Source organism: Tinamus guttatus, unplaced genomic scaffold (assembly GCF_059628265.1).
Source record: "Tinamus guttatus ecotype Peru unplaced genomic scaffold, ASM5962826v1 Tinamus_guttatus_pri_ptg000347l, whole genome shotgun sequence".
Lineage (NCBI taxonomy): Eukaryota > Metazoa > Chordata > Aves > Tinamiformes > Tinamidae > Tinamus > Tinamus guttatus.
This window is the reverse complement of record NW_028288881.1, coordinates 1,816,172-1,838,118: the sequence shown is the minus strand read 5'-3', so window position 1 is coordinate 1,838,118 and position 21,947 is coordinate 1,816,172. Positions and strand designations below refer to the sequence as shown.

At 38.7% G+C, this 21,947-nt stretch overlaps 1 protein-coding gene across 1 annotated transcript; it reads right to left on the bottom strand.

Moving 5' to 3' along the window:
• Positions 1 to 391: 391 nt before the first annotated feature.
• GABPA (GA binding protein transcription factor subunit alpha) lies at positions 392 to 20,419 on the bottom strand. The gene is made up of 9 exons (XM_010214755.2): positions 20,298 to 20,419; positions 16,938 to 17,082; positions 15,289 to 15,373; positions 8,720 to 8,965; positions 7,185 to 7,379; positions 6,357 to 6,413; positions 5,101 to 5,241; positions 3,580 to 3,772; positions 392 to 633 (listed from the first exon to the last, which is right to left on the bottom strand). Exons 1-9 carry the CDS (start codon positions 20,372 to 20,374, stop codon positions 405 to 407), a joined length of 1,368 nt encoding a protein of 455 aa, XP_010213057.2. The 5' UTR covers positions 20,375 to 20,419; the 3' UTR covers positions 392 to 404.
• Between the last annotated feature and the right edge of the window lie 1,528 nt (positions 20,420 to 21,947).

The following is a 21,947-nucleotide window of genomic DNA, read 5'->3' as shown; positions in this document are numbered from 1 at the left end:
CTGGTAGTTCAGCAGAGAGCAAAAGAGTGGCAAGAATCGAATTCAGACAACCGATCGCCCTGCTTCCTGTAAGTACTTAATTTTTCTTAAAAGCACTGCAAAAATGACCTTGTAGAGCTATGGACACACAACACCGACCAGCTGAGCCCTCCTCGCCAATTCAAGATCGCCTACCACACAGACCCAGCCTCAAAGCTGCACAGGTTGTGGTAATCCCTTAACTTACACTGAAATATATGCTGTTAAAAGATCCAAATTCACAGCAGTCCCCTTTCTTGGTAGAAAATCATGCATCATACTGTACTGTCAAGAAAGAAAAGAAACTTCCAATTGCGGTAAAGGTAAGAGCAGCAAGTGCTGCACTCCTACACGAAGGCCTGCGGCTCCCCGTCCCGTCCTGGCGCTCAGTTGTCCTTCTCTGCCTGCAGGGAGGCCGTGGCCAGCGCCACGGCCGTGACGGGCTGCGCGATGCCGTGCAGCTGCATCTTGGCCAGCTTCTTCTGCTCGCACTCCGTGACCAGCCGGTTCAGCTCCGCCGCGCTGTACCCGATCAGGGTCTTCAGGTCACACACAAACTTGTACACAAACCTCTTGCCTTGCACTTTGCAGATCATGTCTCCATCGTAGTAATATCTGCAAAATGGGGGAGGAAAAATCAATGTAAGTTTTCAGCATCTGTAACTTCGATACGCGGTCGCTTGCCTAAGAACACGCCAAGGCCAAAAACTGATCTTTTCCTCATCAAGATTCTCATGTAATTTCATATATCAAGATAAGAAAATGTTGTCTTCCCCTTGTTGTTGTCATTTGCCTTCTTTACTCTTCTCCCTGCTTTTCCAAGAATAAAAAAAAAATCACGTAGATAACAGTTTGCAGATAAACTCTGTTCTCTATGCTACTGAAAACAATAGGAAGGGAACAATTGCTCTAAAGATAGTACAACTGTAAAAACACATTCTGCTTTCTCTTTTATGTACTTCAAGTACTGACACAACTACATCCTTTGCCTTTTAATTGCAAGTAAAGTGACTTTTCTTTACCTACAAATGCATTTTGTATTATGCTACTGGAAAGTTATCACACTTAACAGAGACACAGTAGAGATACAGCCTAGATGCTCAACTTCACTCCACAGACATTACAAATCCTTAGGTAATACTAATGAGAACAAACGTAGTTGGCATTTTACAGTTTTATTGTTCTTGTTTCACTGCAGGCACTAATAAAATGCGGATTACATTTCTCATTAAGAAAATGCAAGATGGACATAACTTGTATTTGATAATCATAGCAAGCTCGTGATAAATTTGGAAAAAAAAAAATCCTAATTTGTCTTCCTCAAAATCAACAGCTCAGAGCCAGTCCAGGAGCCAGTCCTCTGAAGGACCTGCTTGTAAAACAAAGAGGTTCCTTGCTCCAAGCTAGGTTAAATGGAAGGCTGGCTTTTGTCTCCTAGCTCTCGTGGAGAGTAAATAAGTAAGAACCTACCAAATTTCTTCAGACTCTTTGAAATCAGAAGTTCCCCTGGCAGAACACCTGGCCACGGGTGGGGACACCCGCTCTGCCCAGCACCCTGCCCTGCTCCCTGCCTCCTCGCTCCGCTCTTCCCACCTTCCCCTGCATCCCATTCTGCCTCCCCTTAGCTGCTACCCCTCTTCCATGCTGCACTTTCCCCACATCAGCCCCATTTCCAGACCTTCTTGTCACCTGCCCTGCCAACAAGCGACTTGCTGTGACCTGCTCTGCATCGTGTCCATCACATCTGGCCTCCCAGTGAAGCACAGACCCGTTTACAACGCTTACACCAACTCTATAACCTAGAGGGTTGGATCTTGCTCAATAATGTCAACTTTATTTTCTATATTAATCAAAAATTAACATAGTAACTTCAGAACATTGGGTGAAGAAACATCTACACTACTGTTCTTGTTTTGCTAAAAGTTTAGGTTGACAGCAGTGCTTTTCTCAGTAGTAGAAAGCGGCAATGAGTATCTCCTCAGACACTGAAGTGTTAGAAAATATGTCAATATTGATGCAGCTGCCAAAAGAGCACGACTTTGAAGAACGTGACTTCTGTGATTCTGTGACTAAAACATAAATGCAGAACTTCTAATAGAGATTTATGCAAATTACTGTGCAGGCATCTGTTTAGCACCCAGCGATCAGAATGTTACTCCTCAGTTCTTCAGCTGCCTTTGAAATCTTCTGCAGAGTTGTTGACAAAAACCAAGAGGACGTTACAAAGCCACTCACGCGATTTTGACGTTGCAGAGGTTTTGCACATGGCGCCTTCAGCAAACCCCTGCAGAGATGCAGCCAAACACAGCAATACGGGAATGGCTTCGCAGGCCCCCGGGCCGGGAAGCGGCGCTGGGGTCCGGCCCTGCAGCCCGATGGCCACGAGGCAGGAGAAGCCCTGGCCCTGGCGGGGCCCTCCCGCGCCCCCGTGGGAAGGAGGGATTGGATCGTCCCCCTCTCCTTGGCACTCACCTGAACAGAGCGTAATTCCTCTTGGAAAATAACATGAGCAGAACCGAGACCACTAAAACTAAAGCTTTTATCTCAGACTTAAGCTAGTATGCAAGTTTACTCCTATGAAAAGTTTTAAAACTGCTTAAATATTTGCAGCATGAGGTACTAAAAACCTGTCTTCCCAACCAATGAACAGAATAGATATAACCATATGAGAATAAGAAAGTTCAGTCTCTGAACGATTTCAGAGAACTTGGAAGAATTTCCAAATTCTTCCAGAGGCCAAAACATTCAGAAGAGAAGTCTAACATTCAGGTACTTGCATTTTGTTCCCCAGGCACGTCCTCTACATCGATGCGCATCTACACTGATAGCACAGTTTCCTTTTATCAAAGTATGAGAGCAAGATCACAGAATTAAGATGGTCTGAAACACTGCAAATTGTTCAAACAGAGAAGCTCACTATATGGGAATAACAACAACGGTTGAGACTTATCTGTTTATCAACCATATTTTGGAATTGAACATCTATACTGTGAGAATAACAGAGTAACTCAGTGAAAGTGTAAACTCAAATTTTGTTCTATATAGAGAAAAATGATACACATAGGGAAAAAATATTTAAATAATCACAGAAGAATGTCTTTGTTATACTGCAACAGAAGCCAGAGGTGCATACATAACCTGCAAAATATAAAACAAATCAGAGCATTCATACATTTCTGTTTCTTTCACCGCTAACAAAACATGTTCGGCACATTACTGAAAACATAAATGCTGAAGACACTGAATTTGCTCTTTTTTTTTTTTCTTTGAAAAAGGGACCTACACAAGTTACTCATGTTCATGATGTCACTAGTTCAAGTTCAATAACCTAAAATATATTTTGAAATATTCAATCATTATTGTATTATTCCCCTCACTTTTTAAAAATAGAGTTATTTCTAATGCTATTGAGATCAGATGAAGAAAGTAGCTTGAGAACTCTATTTAGTAAAGCTTTTACTAAAAAACATGCAAGTCTCACATTATGACAGCCAAAAATAAAATAGCCTGTTAGGTGGAAGCTAAACACTTCATACATGGTCAGTTTTCAAAGTTTCTTACCGCAGGGCCCGACTAAGCTTCTCATAGTTCATGGTGGGTTTGTTTTTGCGCTGTCCCCATTTCTGAGCAACCAGTTCAGGTTGATTCAGTTTAAACTCTCCTTCGTCACCAACCCAAGAAATACAGTCCCGAGCATCTTTGTCAGTAAGAAGCTCTAATAAAAACTGCCATAATTGGATCTGGCCATTGTTTCCTGTTGAAATAGGAATAAGATATCCATTTTAAGCAGTGCTTTTTATGTTCTCATCATGGCTAAAAATTCTCAGCTATCACATTAAACAAACTAGCACAGAATGTGCTCAGAAAAACAAACAACCCCTCCCCCAAAACCCTTGAGCTTACTTAATTATTCCTACTTTACAAATGAATCATATTTTTCAAGTTAATAAATATTGATTCAAAAAACCCAAGGAATATAGCAAATTAAGATTTCTCATATACTCATTTTAAACTTAAGAAGAAATCTATATAATGTTAAACATGATGATTCAGATGCATATCTACCACTGAAAGAGAACAGATTTAGTGAAAGCCAGTTATTCCTTTTCTGATATAAATACATATAATAATTTTTGTTTAAAATATATTAATCTGTAGGTTTCTACTTGCAGTACTAGTCATACCGAAAAATTCATTTTACAACATTGACCACATCACTAAAATTCCTTGTTTACTTGAGTAATTGAAGTTAAATACCTAAATTCTCAATGAGATGTACAGCAGACCCGACATTTGAAGGGAGAAACCTGTAACGTCTTTCCCATTGACACCAGTTCATAAAGTCTGGGCCAAACAACCTAATTTCAGCACCACAGACTTTATAAGAGAATTAAAAGGAAAAAGGGAAAAAAGTTGGGGGGGGGAGGTGGGCAGAGGAAGGGAATTAACACTACAGTTCACAGGAGAAGAGAGAACCTGAGGGGAAGTGACAGTGAGAAAGCAATGTAATAAGTTATTAATGAATCAAAGAGCATGTAGGAATAACAAGAACTCTGAAAATAACCTGCAAATTCAGTGTGCTGTTCTCCAGAAAGTGCATTAATTTAACAACAAAACAGGAATCTGAAACCTGCTAAATTCTGAGGATGCCAGCAGGAAAAGACAAAAAGGAAAAAGAAAGAAAAAGCAAGGCAGATGGAGTCAGCAGGATTCTGCAGCACACAGTTCCTCTTCCCACTGCCTGTGAACAAAAGTGGAAAGATGCTACGAGCTTGAGCGATGTGGTAGAGGGGCTTGAGAGGACAGACTGTTTAATGACAGGAAGAGATGGACAATTTCTGCATCTCATCTACTGTACAGCACTTGGGCCGCTGCCTCCACCCGCTGCAAGAAGCTGTGGGATGGCCTTAGTGTAGTGCTTAGGTGAGCCACCCACCTTGGCAGGTTTGCACGTGCCCGTGCTATGTTCTGTGAATTTCTTCTACAACCACCATACTCAAAGTGACAGATATGTGTCCTGCAAAACTGTAACTCAGATTAAGTGCCTACTATCTCTGCATTTTTAAATAATGGAGACAGTACCTGTTCTATTGCCAGGGGAACTTCTGTCTTCCCCAGAGATCCTCGGAGCTCTCTGTACTTTAGCTGCCTTTGCGCTGCTGTTGATTACTTTAATGGTGGTTGGGGTAGCAGGCTGTACAGATGCTGGAATAATTTGCACAGCTGTAAAGCAGAAAACATTGCAAAACATCAATTATAAATTGCTGGCAGAGAAACATCAGATGCACAGGCATATATTATTTATTATTTGTATTATCATAATATCTAGCTGTTTTTTTCCTTTGCTAAAGAAGAGACATGCAGTATTAATAAGTCACCATGCCAAGAATAATTTAAAGAGTTTTTACCTCTTAGAGTGGAAACAGTGGTTTTAAAGCTGTAGGAGATACTGAATTATAGGTAAGGCATTAGCTTCTGTCTATTTTCATGAGTATTACGCATTTCTGTGAAAGAAATCTCATGCCTGTATTTCAGCTTCAAGCTGTTCCCATACAATCTGTCCTAATGCTTTTCTTTTCTGTAGTCACTGAACAACCCTCCAAATCTGATATTCAAGCAGCAGTGAAATATCCTTCCACTGCAGTGGTGTCAGAGGTGGCCCATAAAGTCCACACTCTAAATGACTTTAGCTACACACATACCAAGGATGTAATAAATGGCTTATCTATACTGTACATAAGTTGCTTACAAAGCGATTCATTTTCTTAATGGATGATAATGTATGGCAACTAGAAGAATGAGTTGCTGGTAACTTGAAAACTTTCATGTACCAATTCTAAACAAGCCCTCTCTTCCACATCTCCTTTTATTTTCGGAGAATTTTTTTTTCCTCAACTCAAAACATTTTAAAATAGCTATTCATTAACCTAATGCATAACATTAAAAAAAGAAAGTCCTTGAGTTTAAGATATATATCCTAGAACTCTTTTGTAGAAATTAATACACATTCACTCACATATGAGCACACAAATAAATAAATAAATGTAAACATAGCAACTTCAGTTGTTGAGAACTAACAGTTTTCATCACAATTACATAGCAGAGGGGAAAACCTGTAATACAAAATGAAGATGACAAGCTTTCCTAGTCAGGTTATTTGGAATCTTTCAGCAAGGAACAAAATACCCCAAACACAAAGATTTTATTTAAAGCTTAAAATGCACTTCTCCCCACAAAAGCAAACTACTCTCTCTAGTGTGTTTGTAAATCTTCTATCATCAGTGTTGAAAACAAGGGTCCTGCTAACAATTAATTGTGTAAATCAACAAACTACTCACGCTGATCAATAGTTACAGTTGCTATTTCTCCAGAGTGCTCCTGGCTAGCCAACACATCTGAAAATTAAAAGAAAAAAAAAATGTTACATTTTTGTTCAACCCATAAACTTCAGGTCAGCTGAATACCTCTGTACTTCAGAGAAAGTTAAATAAGCTGAAGTGCGATAAATATTTGCAAGTGACAAGCACCACCCATTATTTTATGGCTAGAGATAACTAATATTTGTCATTTTTTAGAAATACATTTGTTGATGGTGAATTACAAAGCATCGTTTTGATTTTTAATCCTCTAAAATCTTTAGAGATATAATATAAATTAATAGCAAGACTCAAGATGGAAATTGTTTTTAGCCTGCCTAACTACAGCCAAGCAAAGTAGATCTAAAAGCGTATTTATAGACACCCAATGCATTACTCATCAGCTGTGCTGTACACAGTCTAAGGACTTCATTACATATGCTTAATACTATTCATATCTATTTAGACAGAGGTGTACATTAAACAACTGAAAAGTCAATATGTAATTAAAAAACTGTCAAAAAGAGAAGATGCACAAACTAAGGATCTTTATTAGAAGGAAAGACTGAGTCATAAGTCACTGTTTCCTCCCTATTAGTTATAAAATTTGATGAAAGATGGGCAAACAATGTTTAATATAAAGACAAGCTTCATAACAGCAGTCATTCTCACTAATATCTCCTGTACCTAGTGCCCTAATTTTTACTGCTAACATGAACTGGAACCTGTCACCCTGAAGAAGAAAGGAAAAAAGGAAAGCAAGGAGAAGGGTGGAGGGAGTAAAATCGGTCTCAGAAACATCTCCCGTACACTTCCGAAGCAGCTCCAAATGGCTCCAGAGAATCTCTCCCCGTGGGACTCTCTGGAAGAAGTCCTCCTGGCTGAGGCTGCAGAGCTCGCGCCCGGGGATGCTAAGCGCATTGAGGTCTATGTCAGTCATGCTGAACTCCTTCATCACCCACACCACCCAGTGCAGCACCTGGTCTGTCGACCACTGTATGGGATCTGCGGGAAAAGAAAGCAGAAATGCCAACGTGCCCGTTGCACACGTAGCTGCTCCTTGCTGGAGCTGGCAATGACAAGCAAAGGCAAGCGGCTGCCATCTCCCGGAGTTAACTTCCCAGGGATTTCTCACTGCATCCCAATACTGAACACAGTGGTGCCCCACTTCAGCACGAGTCCTTGCAATAGACAGTGCAGTGCACTTTTCGGGTATCAAGTGAGGCTTATGGTCACAGAGATCTTTGTCACAACAAGCGAGCATCATTTTCCTAGAAAATCTGCACTCCTGTGACAAAGACAACATTAAATGTCTAAAGCCACAAGTGTGTTTTTTTTTTTTTTTTTTTTTTTTTTTTTTTTTTAAGGCCAGGCAACAAAATTAGTAAAACTTATTCACAGTATCAAGGTCTTAATAATACAGGCTTAAATAATTTTCTTCTGCCCACAAGCTCACTCATTAATGCAAGATTTCAAGGATGAGTGGTAGGGTAAGACAACTCTGAATGCACTCTGCATCACATCCTTAACTAACAGACATGATAAAAGCTATTTTGGAAATGTTTGTCAATAACACAAAAGCATCAAAAAATCTTTAAAATCTTTAACTATCAGAAATAATGTGTAAACATTTTTAACCTATGACTTCACTGGCATATTTTTATAACTTCAAAATATCCCTTTGGCCGAATATACTTTGATTCTGCAAATCTGCTCATGTACTATAGCTTCATGTGCAGAACATAACTGTACATTTCAAAGAGTCACAAAAGCACAAATGCATAAGCTGAATATCATATAGGTCTAAAACTGGAATTGCAGCTCAATCTTCAACATAGAAAAAGTGCCTTTTAAGTGTAAGATAACAAGAAATGAGTAACCTGCTCAGTGCTAACAACACTAGCTCAAAAGAGATTATCGTTTACTTTACGTTAGGTAAAGATACAGGTATCTTTACATTCAGTTCTGAATCATGTTTTTCCACCGCATTTAAGCCAACATTTTGCATTCCATACAAAATCCCAATTTACAACGTACTTAACTTCCTGCAGCCTGTTGAGTACCTTGTTACGATATCTTTAGATTAGACTCCTTCCCTCCCCAACTCCTGATTGCTGTTCAAATAGTCACGAAGAAAATCAATTTCTAAAAACTCTTTAGCTCTCTCTTTTGCAGAAATACGTGCATTGCTTTCTCCCATACCACAAAACCCTTCTTGGAGGTACCAGAACACTTTGAATTGTAAATCCAATGTTAAGTTACAGTTTATTAAAAAAATGCTAACTTCCAAAGGAACAAAATAGCATCCCCTCCCTACCACACGCCCACAGTCACGTGCTAAGTACCGTAGGGAATTCCAAGGCGCTCCTGCTCCTTTCGATAGCCTTCCAGTGCTGCAGCCCATCGTGTCACTTGTTCAGAGGTCTCATCTGAAATCGTTGTTATATGTTTTGTTCCATCCAAGGTTATCACTTGAGCTTCTTCAACAAGGTGAGCTTCAGCCTCACCATGATGAGCATCTGGATCAATCACTACTTCCACAGTCTCCACAGGCTTCACAATCTCAAGGATGTTTAACTTGGGCTCTATCCCTAGGCACAGGAATACCAAAAGTTAAAGATAATGCAAAATGATAGATAAATGCTGTTTTAACTGACTGATTAAAACATGTTAGCAAACATTAGAGAGATATATGACAAAGGAACATCATCTAGTTTCTGCAAAGTGTCCATACTTACCACAGTACCAACTTTCAAGTACACCCTTTACAAATGAACGCAAAACTGTCCCTCTTCCCTTCCCCAGTCTTCTAGTTTTATTATAGATAGGTGATTCTTTCCACCTATATTGAACAAGATGCTCTGTATGCCCCTCTGCTGAACAAAAAAAACCCCTTGATCTTTAGAAAAAAAAACAGTGCACCAAGAGAAAAATAATAAAAAAACCTGCTTGCCTCTCTTCAATAAACAGGTGTTACTTTCAATCTTTACAGTATTTCTCCACTTTCTCTGGCATCTACACAGTCAGGTTAACACTGTTGTTCTGCAGGAGGCAGCATACTTAACAGCACACACTTGAGATCGATTTTACATTTAACTTTATTAGATATTTGTTTTGTGGTTTTATGTCAGTCCCTGAAGGCACCTTCCACCCCTGTTGCATACGCCTGTTGCTGCACTGTGCAGCAGGAAGAAAGCAGCCCATACTGACACTGATGCTCTAGAAAACCACAGAGGTGGTAGTGATGTACGAGGGCATTCTGCCCTACCTGCACCACAACCAGCCTGACTTTGCTTAGAAGGCTTTTCCAGACACGTGACAAACACCTCCTCTCTGTCACCTCCCCAGCAACAAAGCTGGTATAATACACTAAAAAGAAATAATTTCTTTCCATTTTTGTGCTCATATCATTTTCATTACAGTACCAAGAACAACTGTACTTCACCAGACCTCTGTCAAACATACAGGCACCTTCCCTCAACACCTCTGCTGAAAATCCTTGAAAAGAATGTGTCATCTTTGCTCAAAACCCAACCCCAACCTGCTGTGGTTGACACCACTTGAACAGGGTCAAGACAACTTCCAGAGATGCCTTCTAACCTCTGCTATTCTGTGAAAATCCATAAAAATCTTTAAATCCAACATGACTTTGAAAACCTTGACTTGACATTCATTTGGCAAGATTTGCAGGACATCACACCACCAAAACAGTTGCAGTTCGATACTTTGCATGGAACACTGCTTCACATCCCAGTTGTCCAATCTACATTGAAGTTTAGCACAAGGTTAGTTCTGGAGCTTATACTGCCATAAAAAGCTAAAAGCCCAATCTATTCACCTTTTAGGTGGAAAAAATAGAAGCAGCACTTTCATAAGAACAAATTAAGTTTTTTTTCATACAAGAACTCCTGTTGATTTTAAATGGATTCAACTGGAGAAAAATGACAAAGAGAATTTATTCAGCCTTGAACTTTCTACTTGCAAGACAAATGGAGAAAAAAAAAAAAAAAAAAAAAAGGAAAAACACAACCCTGGTACTACACCACCAGTGGTGGAAAAGCCACTATTTTGCCGTTATAGCTATTGTTTGGTGTTTAATTCTGGTCATGAATGTTTAGGTCCACTGTATTTCTCTCTCCTACAGTGTGTTTTTAGATTTGAAATCAACTAATGTGAGAAGATGTCAGTTAGAAAACACCAAGTGACTGCAAACACTGCGACTCAATAGAAAGTTTGTTCTTCTCATTGATCAGTTATCTCCTGTAGATGCAAAACAAATACAAAAAAAAAAAAAAAAGAAGAAAATATCACAGCACATCTGGAATCCATCCCATTCATGCCATTTTAATTCAGAAAGACAGAGATGTATTCCAAATAACCTTGAAACACAGCAGCCACCCTGCTACCATACAACCTTCCTGAACAAGAAATACAGACGAGCAGAGGCAAACTGTGGGCTAGTGCTCCCACTCACTTGGCTTCATTTCATATCAATGTTCGATGCGTCTGGCACAACAGCACACCAGCAAGCACAACATTACCAAAACTAACAAAAGAAATCAAAAGCAAGAGGAGCGCCATTTTTGATCTTCCAAAGATCTTGCACAACTTGACATCTTAGGAAACAATACCAAGCCAACAGAAATGAAGAGTTTTGGGGTTTTTTTTGTTTTTAATTAAACATGTAAGAGGACATGAACTTTTTTTTTTTTTTTTTTTTAATTACATTAACATCTGGGCTCCAGACCATACTCTGATTCTTTGTGCATTACACAAATAAAAACTCTATCCTTACCCAAGAATAGTTATTCTTCTTACCAAGAACCACAGAATCACAGACTGGTTGAGGTTGGAAGGCACCTCTAGAGATCATCTAGCCCAACCCCCCTGCTCCAGCAGGGACACCCAGAGCACGTGGCACAGGACTGCATCCAGGTGGGTTTGGAAGATCTCCAGAGAAGGAGACTCCACAACCTTTCTGGGCAGCCTGTGCCAGGGGAATCATGGAGAAAAGGAAAACAACAACAACAAAACAAAACAAAAACAAACAAACAAACAAAACCATCAAATAAGCTGGATCATAACGAAGCAGCTCCAACTCACTGCCTGCTTAGCCATGCTTCGGGGAAGCTGCCAAGAGGCCTCACAAATGTACGTCTCATTACTGGACCGAAGAAAAAGGTAAGGCAATGACTTCAGATATTTGCTACACATGAAGAGAATGAAAAGGTATTTAAGGGAGCAAAAGACTAAAGAGATGAAGGTATATACGATTATCAGAATGAGGCATAAATGGGCACTTTTCACCAACAATGTGCATATAGCTGATAAAAATCACATGGTATAGGACACACAATGTGCTGTCTGAAAGGAATGAAAATGTGCTCTCTGTAGCAAATTGTGGATAACAGTAGCAGCACTGAAGTAAACTAGCATCCAGTTTACCAGACATAATAGAATGGGCAAAATCAGGTCATCTTATTTTGGTCATCTGCTCATATCTCCACGGATCTATCATATTCTGGAAAACTTGACAATCACCCTGCTGAGAAGCACACTGCCTGTCCACTCTCTGATATGTGGCCAAACAGGTCTTATTTTTACAGGGTTCCCAATTCAGCACTTTTTCAAGTTCTAGATCAGTTCAAGTAAAAGTCTCCCTAAGTATACAAAAACCTTCTGGTTTTACCCTCTGAAATTTAAAAAGGGCATAATCTCTGCTCAAGAATTCTATTTCTTATTTAAAGAAATCCATTTGAAGTGCATTTGAAACATAGCTCCACATTCTGAACACTCTACCCCGAAGTGACAATCAAGTATGAGACTTCTAAGGCTCCCTATTATATTTACTACTGAAACAAAACATAAAAGGAGCATGCGATTTTGAAACAACTTATATCGACCTAGTTCTAATCCTGATTACCAGCCTGCAAATATTGGAGCGGCTCTGATCAGACATCGATGCAACAGAATTCAAACAAGAAGTTCTGCGTTCAGAGAGCAGAAAAAAATAAAAGGGACTGTATATGGTAATATGAAATTAAAGATGCGAAAATAGGTAAAGGCAACCAATAAGTGATTGACTAGAGGAACAAACAGACATAAGTATAAAGCACACAAGTAAGAACACTTGCACAAAACAGCAATTGTTTTTACTAGGCCATTAACTTATGAAGCAAAGATTGGTTTTAAATTCAGGTAAGAATAGATATGGGCAAACACTATAAGAGTTAAAGTTCTATTTTTTGATTCCCAAAGAATAAGCAAAGAAAGTAACCAGAAAATGCTTTTAGAAATAATTTGTTTGCTAAAGCTCCAAAACAACTCACTGTCTGTCAAATAACTACATGCCAAAACAACTGTGAATCTACTGCTTTATCCATAATGCAAACAAGGAGATCAAAGTGATGAGTCTCTGCAGAGGGATCAGCTTGTAAGTAAAAATCTTGCGAAGTAACAGTCTGCCACCTACCTCACTGCAGTGCTGGATTAAAATAAATTCACCGATTTAGCTGCATCTCGTCTCAAACTCCTACCTACTTTATAAGAAAATAGAGGACCACTTCTAGCCTTTGCCTGGAAACAAACGCTGTTTTTTGTTTCAGGTTACAGTCTAAAGATTCCAGGGAAATATTATGTTTCACGCAAGTCTCGAAGCAAGTTAGATTTTGTATCTTCTGCAGCTTTATTTCTGATGCTTTTCAGCCAAATGTTACAAATTTTCATATAAAGCTTTTATAAATTATTTCTCAATATAACTTTACAGCCATTCCCCTTGGCCAGCACACAAATTTGCGGAACTCCGTGTCTCAGTCTCACATGCATCAGAAGTACAAATAGGTCCAAAAAGGACAAAAAATGCAAGGCAACTGGCCATCAAGATTCCTAGATGCAGCCTCCAGCACAAGTCCCTTCACTGCAAATTGTCTGAAGCTAGAAAATATACTACAGAACACACTGATCTATGGGCACCCTGGTTTTGCTCTCTAAATACACAATAATGACCACAGCTAGAGACAGGACATTAGTCAAAACACACTTCTAATCTAAACCAATGTGGTCCAGTATGCTGATAAATCCTTCCTTTACATACTAAAAATTAAAGCCTAGATATTGAAAAAAAAAACAAAAACAAAAAACAAAACACTCCTTAGAAACCATATACAAATAAGGAGTTACACAGTTAAAACAGGACTCTAACTTCAGATGCCCATATCCAAAGAATATCTCCTGCTTCACCACTGCTTGACCCTGAGATCTCTGTAATTACCTACAGCACAGCTGGGCACACATGCTCAGAAATTCTCAGCAAAAATGGCTGATACTAAACTCTTGCCTTAGACAAGTAAGTGGAACTGCATCTATCCAGGAACATGTTAATCCTGTGGAAATGCTTTGGAAAGCATATGAGAAGTATCCTCATCACGGTTCCACATCTTGTAACAACAAGACAAAAAATGCCTTTTTAAAGGGACACTGCATTCAGAGTAACATGGTAGTGATCCATTTAATAGTTTATTTATATCTATGTCATTTGTTTTGTGATCTTCTGCCTTGCCACATTTCACTCAATTTGAAGTCACAATTCTTATGAGCTGCTTAAAGGTTCAGTATCAGTGCCTGAGAAATATCACTGAGGATTGCTCTGAAGTTATACAAAGGTATTAAGGTATTTAATATTTAGGTGCTTACTTTGAAGTGGAAGAAATAAAATAATTAATTAAATAAATAAATAAATAAAGGAGCTTTTTAGGCTACTTGGTCGTGCATCCCAGTTTTGCATTAAAAATTGAAAACATTGGAGAAAATGGAGGATATTATTGAAAGATCCTTATCATCACCTGCATCCTTCTGAAAATGGAAGTCTGAATGCTGCACATTACAAACTACTGGACAGGAATTAAGAGCAGTTGCATATGAGGAATTTAGAATTCCACTCAGTACTTGTTACTTGACAGGATTAAATGCAAATCTTTAGTCCTACTGAACACTGTTAATACAAAACATAAAGGCTTTCTCCAGCCTAATCTGTGCTGAAACCACAAGAAAAACAGATGTTCTTCCCAAATTTTGATAATATGCTTAGTTTACATTACTCAGAACAGAAAAATCAAAGATACTCTATTCCAATAGGAACTTGTTGCCACTGTTAATTTCAAGTGCTACCAACAGTAGCACTTATAGGTGTTTCCAGAGCCCAATACACACAGTTGCTCAATGAGTCCTTTCACATAGACATACGGAGGGGGCAAAGCAGATGAACGGGGCACAAAGCAATAAGCAGAGCTATTAAATGCTAAGCATTTGACAAGATGAAATCCTGGTGCTCCTGACACTGCAAACAAATAAAGACTATGTATCAACAAACACCTGCCCACCTGGTTGGTGCTCATCTGTCACACTGGTTTAGTCCAAATTTTCATCCAAGGAAAACAGGTAACAGCTGCTGAACCCAACCTTTCATACCAGTTTTCAGGTAGGGGTGTACAGGCTTTTAAGCCAGGTTTTCAGCAGTGCACAAGCTCACACTCCTCACCAAGACAGGACTGCCACACAGTTAAAATCTTTTGCCTGCCTAAACCCTTGGTCTGATGTGAAGAACTACCCATCCTTAATGAAAGGCTAATACTTTAGGCAACTACCACAATTTGACTCTCTTTTTTTTCCTTAACAGTGAAATTTATATGAAGTTATTGTAAGAGGAAAAAGACATTTTAGACAGCATCAGTTAATCATATATATTTAAATTACTACTACACATTACCTTGGAATACAATGGAAAAGACATTCTGAATGTATGTGACAGTTCAGTTATTTTCTTAGTATTACTACTAGAAAGAGCAGAGGATTTATTTTGATCACAATATTACTGTGCCTGTACAACAGACAAAATTAAACAAAATTAACTACTTACCTTGCCTAGATATTACTTGCACACTGAGTTGTACTGTTCCATCTGTTTTTACTCCTTGATCGAAGAGGCTGCGGTCTGGATCCAGCTTGATAAAAATCAAGAAAAAAAGAAAAAAAACACATTAGTCTCACAAACGCATTAGTTACAAGAAATATTTACTTTCCTTTGAAGTTTATAAATACTTAGTGTCTAGAACGAATTTTCTAAAGAAGGGTGCAAATATTTTGTAACTAAGTAGATATAGTACCCAACACCAAGAACTTCATCAGAATTTGATATTTGTCATCTTGTTCTGATTAAGATAGCATTTCACTTGCAGTGAAACAGTTTTTAGCCCAATTAGTATAGAAATGCCCAAAAGTATCATTACTTTGTGGGGGGGAAAAAAAAAAAAAAAAGAGATCCTATTTTCATTTTTTAACATTGCAATAAATATTCTTCTCTTAAAAGCAGTATTCTTCCTGTTGTTTCTTTGAACACAGATTAAATGGTTCTTCTGTTTAACACATGATGATGCCTGTAAAGAGTGTGACAAGGGTGAGGTGGAGGAGTAAAAGAAAGAAAACTCCACTGTGAGGAAACCAGCATCCTTGCTGCAATCCTTACAGCACATGCTAATATAATCCCAATTGGCTTTCAATCAGTCTCTCTCTTTTTTTTTTTTTTTTGGTAAGCATGTATTCGGAAAAATCCAGGACCTAAATCCAGGACCATCCTTTTTGCTTTGTTAAATGCTATTACATTGGTTGTGAGAGTTTACTGTAATACTAACTTTCTGAATATTTAGAATGAACTGCTATGCAATATGAGAGCAATTACAATGATAACACTAAGATAATTTCCCAGGTTTTGCTTCGCCAAAACTCACTACAAATCAGGCAGTTTCCCTATTAAGAACTTTAAATCTTTCTCACTATTATCCAAATCAGGAAAACGTCAATGTTGTGCTAAATACGCCACTGATTTTTCTGGCTCTCCAGAGAACTGTGAAGGACCAGTAAGCACAGTAGTACAATACAGAAGATTACCAAGCTTTTAACTATGGCAGCTCTTAAAACTTTAAATCAATTATCACAAATTTACTGAAATTAAACATCAATCAGGGAACTGCACACCACTTCTTTTAGGTTTTCATCTGTCCAAGAACACATCATTATGGAAAGTTTATTGTGCAATGCTTCACTATCTATACACCTGAAAACTATAAAACACAAACTTTCTTTATTCGGAGATTCAAAGCAAGAACAGACTCTGAGAAGTTCAAGCAGCAATAAATGATATGAGCTACCTTAAGAGTTTTTACTTAAATAATATTGTCATTGCCTTCATACTCCTGAAATGCAATGATATTTTTTACATGGAAGGGTGTTTTTGTGTTTGGGTTCTCCCTCCACTCTCCCCTGCATCTCCCATGAACCTCTTTGATCTCACATGATCCATGAAGTCTTCTGGTTTTAATTGTACTGAACTAGTACATACATATTAAATAGTAGAAGATGAGGAAGCTAACAGAATTATAGTCTTAATTAACTGCAACTTATATACCAAGTGAAGAAGGAGTTACATGAATGGAAGAAAGAGACTAGATTTGTAAAATGCTTCTTAAAAAAAAATCCTTGAAAATATTTTTCCACAATCATTCAATTTACCTGGATATCTTGCAGACAGATTTCATGTGCATCCAGGGAGCACTGCAGTCTGGGTTCCAGTAACTTCTTAAGATTTCCAACCGGCTCATTGATGTCAATAGCTTGACTCACAAACTCTGCTGTGGTGTAGGTCTGCTCAACAATGCTTGAACACCAAATGAACACAACAGATCATGAGCAGACAGCACTGACACCAGTCACTGCTTGGAGGCAACTGAATTCCCCCTCCACTGTGCTTACTTCTGCATCAAAGTGCACTGCTTCATGAAATGCATGCAGTTGAGCTCAAATAAAGGATGCCTTTATCCAGCAGTTACATCAGCAAGCAGTATAAGCAGTTGCTTATATATATACACTTACATATGTGCTTATATATACTAACTAAATTTCTATGTAACATGACAGTTGTGTTGGATAAAATTGGTGTTAAAGCTTTCTAGTTTCATTCAAAGCCCCTGCAGATTACAAAGATGTAGGGACAGGAGTCTCTTCAAACACTCCAGTATCACTTAAAACTTTGTATCTCACTGAAATAAGCTTTCATTAATTACTTACTCAAATGTTCTAATATTTATTATCTTGCCTAAACTAGAAATGATTTAGTGACTAATTATAAAGATTCAATACAGCTATCGGAACTTGGTGTAAAAATTAGACTAATTGTAAAAAAAGAGAAAAGCTGTACCTTTAATCCATATGGCATCATACATATCTGTTATGTTTTCTATTCATTCTAAAATGTTAGTATCTCCTCTTAGAATACAACCATATATTGTTAAGATGTGCTTTTTACTAAACATATTCAAGCCTTTTCCAGATTTTTACTGACATTCAGAGCTCCAGATGAATGCAGCATTTCTACCACTAGGTAAAATGCTGCACTTGCTCACTGTAACTTTGTACAGAGTCACAGAATGGCTGAGGTTGGAAGGGACCTGTAGGGATCATCTAGTCCAACCCCCTGCTCCAGCAGGGATACCTAGAGCATGTGGCACAGGGTGGCATCCGGGTGTGAAGATCTCCAGAGAAAGAGACTCCACAGCCTCTTGATTCCCAATTACCTACCCTTACTAGGCCCCTCCACAGCTGATCTGTTATGATTTTGGCTAACTTATACTACATTTGCATCATTTACAACCTCTACTGCCGCCTTGTCTTTTGCCACTGAACAGGCACAGACTGGCTTTCTAGCAGGTAACTGAAGAACAGACTAAGCAATTCACTAAGCAGAAAGCTTGGGACGGATCTGAAAACAGAAAATTCTCCAAGGTGAACATATCCACACACAGTAACCCTCTGAATACACCTTTCTCCTCCCTCCCTCCTGAAGTCTCTGTAGTTAGGCCAAACACTGCAGAATAACCTTTATTCAGCTCTGCAGTTTGCTTCCAAGATCAGGTTCTGGGACTGCAATAAGTGAGCCAGAGAGATTACTAAGAGTACACATAATCACCAGGAACACACAAGATTACCTGAAAGCTGGAGATTTTAGGACTAATACCTCACTTGGGCTTTTAGTCCCAAGGGAGTCTTTAAGTGCTGCATAATATTTTCATTAAGTGATTAAATTGATCTAGGTACTGTGGTGCTAGTGAAATCCTCAGCGAAGGAAGAAATGCACTGTATGAGATAAATTTTTTTGTGTGTTAAAAATAGAAAATTTTACACAGAAAAGAGGTAGAACATTTGAATAGGGAGTTTCTGTGACACTTGGAAAGACTTGTGGGGGTGTGGAAGACACTGCTAAAAGCAGAACCTCTTGAGAAAGCAATGGGATAAATTAAGACAAGAATAAAAACAACAGTGAACTCTGGCTCAAGAAAGTTCAAAGACAAAAACCCAAAAGCTGGGAGGGATTGGAACAATGGAGAAGTACAGTCAAAAGGCACAAGTGATGTCATTGTCTCTGTGCCAAAAGAAAAGGCTTAAACTGCTCTTCACTTTCGCATTTCAAATCCTTGCCAGCAAGATATTAATTTGTTTTGATGCAAGTTAAATGGGCTTCAGGAGAAGCCACACAGCTATTAACAAGGAGTAACCATTAGAGATGTGGAATACAGAGCAAGAGAAACATAGCAAAGCCACCTCCCAGCCCTGATGCAAGTGAAGGAGGGAGATTTTTCAAGTAACGAAACTAGTCACCTACTGAGTTAGTGACTGACCGATGAATGATGACTGCAGAGTAGGGAACAAAGTGGGGAGAAAATTCAGAATGCAGAAAAAATTGCAGAATAATCATCCACATCTTCTAACCAGTCAGCACGAACTTATGCATACAAGTGACAACCAGATGGAACTACAGCAACTTGCATTCTTGCAAGCGGCATGCTGGGCCTCTCCTGTATTAAAATGACTACAATAGTGGCAAGGGCATTCAGAAACCTCTATTTTATGGGATTCATATCCCAAGACCATTCATGAGAGATGGCCTCTTTCAGTTTACCCAGATTGAAACTAGAAAGTCAGTTAGTAAGAATTAAAAAAATACATAAGGAGTTCAGGACATAGAGAAACTTTAAATGGCTCAGAATCAGTTTACAAAACAAATTTTTAAAGAATTGGTCATCTACAACCTCAGCAATCTCTGCTGAATGTAGTAACTGCCTCTCTGAGTTTTCAAAAATAGTGTGAGATTTAGGAAGAAAGCATTAGGAATTAAAAAAAGATAGGTAAAGGTGAATAAGGCAGAGCAGATCAGACTTTGGTGACTACAGTTTTAATGGAGCTAATAATCTCCTGTATAGAGAGAATATCATTTCTACTGTACTGAAGAAAAAAAAAAAAAAAGACCTTGGGTAAGTAAGAATAAAACAACTGACTGGATAAGCTGAAAAGTTCATTTTGCTCACAGAAGAACATGGTGGAGCTGTAAGGTCCCAGCAAGTACATGTAGATACATTCCTATAGAAATTAAAAGTAGGGGAAAGAGAGCTATAAAGAAGGTAACAAATCAAGTGGTTGGGGAGTCAAGCAATTAAGATGAAGGCAGTGTCCTATATTGCCCTATACTGGCTACACCCCTACTTCAAGACAAGCATCATTTAATTAGATAAGGAGGAAATGTGGAACAGGGCCCACAAAACTGAGAATGTTGTTTCCACATTTTTTCAGCTTTCCTGACAGATAAAATCAAAGGCAGGAGTGTGGACGTAATACTGACCCAGTTGCTTTCGCTAAGATAGAGTTATTTTCTCCTACCTATAAAACACTTATACTTATTTCTTCACTATACTGCAGAAATAAATCTGAAAAACTGAACTTCATGTGTACAGTCATAAATTTGAAATCAATTAGGAAAATAAAAGACAAAACAACGAATGGTTACAACATAAAGACCCTCAAAACAAAGACAGTACATACCTTTCTTCCGTGCATTCTTGTTTCTCAGTTCCATCAATTTCTATTTCTATCAGCTCCTCTGCATCCCTCTTAGTCATGGCTAAAATGTCTTAAGAACACAGCTATGAACAGAAAAGAATTTTAGGAAGTTACAGTTAGGAAGTTACAGTGTCCCATCAGACTTTATATAACCAAGTAATTGGACAGTATTTTAACTCTAAGAATTCAGCTTAAAAGTATCTAAAGCTAATGCAGACTTCCAAAATCAGATGATGATACCTGTTCCTTAAATGAAGGGAAATTTGGGATTATAAACAGAAATAGAGCTTGTTTTACTTGGAGGCATTCATATTTATTGGATACAATTGAAATGAGTCAGCTACAAACTTTAATGGCAAAGAACTTTTGAAAGCTCTTTGAAAATGTTTAAATGTTGCTGTCTAGATTCTGGTACATATCATCCCCCTAGAAAGGCTGAACTTAAAAGCAGCATCTTACAAACAGCACTTGGAAGAGATGGGCTAATTTTTTGCTCCCTGGCACATTGTAAGTAACCATAAAAAGGGATATGCACAGAGGCACAATTCACTGATGACACAAGACTACTGACAAAACTGAAGATTCACAAAAAAACAAACAAACAAAAAAAACACACTCATGATCTTGAGTGAGTGACATGCAGGAGAAATTTAACAGTGGTAAATGCAGAGTGACACGCAGTGAGTAGCTATTGTAAGAACACAGTAATGCAAGTGTAGAGAACTAGGCAAGACTTTCTGGAGTTCCCTGTGGATGGGACTCTAAGTGGGCATGGGGCTTAGTGACTATTCACTCTATTAAGATACAATGGTTTGTCTTTTTAACCAATGAGTTTGTGGGCAAGACAGAGGAACACAAGAAAGCACCCATTAACGTGGTACTGTGTAAGCACTCCCACGCTTGCATCCTGCAGAGCCCTTTACCCTGCGGAGCCGGCAGGGCAGGCAGCAAGCAACAGAGAAAAGGAAAGGATGCTTCAATACAGGAAAAGTGCAAGAAAGGGAGATGACAGGAGTGGAAAAACGAAAAATCATATTGTGAAAACATGTAGAGTCACTGACATTCTGGAGAAGGCTAACAGGGAGGATTATTCACTCTATCTTGCACTTGAAATGAAAAAATCTTGACAACATGATCAGACAGCAAGTTTAAAACAAATATCAGTATGGCACACAGAGTCTAATGAAACTTGTTGCTACAGGATGCTGCAGAGACCCATGTGCAGGTGAATTCCCCAGGAGTTACTAAATAAAATGAACAGGGAGAACATCACCCCAAGTGTCAGCTCTCAGACTCTCCACAAGAAAGATGCCTGACTGGACCAAGCACAGCAGCTGTCTGAAACTAGCTAAATAAGTAAGTAATCACAAGCAATCACCAAACCCACAAGAACTAGCTCTGGCATTTGCTTTCTTCCTCAGAGCACTGAGGTCACACATTGACCTTATTAAGGTCAGTGCTCAAGCAGCCTGTAAGGAGCGTTATGCAGTGGCAAAACTGCACCAGCTGCATTTCTCTGGAGCAAAGCTGTGCTGGAACTGTGCGCATTAAAGCCTGACAGCTTCTCTTTCTTATTTGCTCCACCATACAGCCCCTGAGACTCACCCGGTGTCCAGCACAGACCATAACCAC

What these genes read in the sequence shown, in the direction of transcription:
- GABPA (XM_010214755.2), bottom strand. Translation starts at nt 20,374, where the DNA reads ATGACTAAGAGGGATGCAGAGGAGCTGATAGAAATAGAAATTGATGGA. An exon ending in TTCCCCTGGCAATAGAACAG is followed by an intron (nt 3,773 to 5,100) that starts GTACTGTCTCCA and finishes CTATTTCAACAG; the next exon opens with GAAACAATGGCCAGATCCAA. An exon ending in AAGCTTAGTCGGGCCCTGCG is followed by an intron (nt 634 to 3,579) that starts GTAAGAAACTTT and finishes CCCATTTTGCAG; the next exon opens with ATATTACTACGATGGAGACA.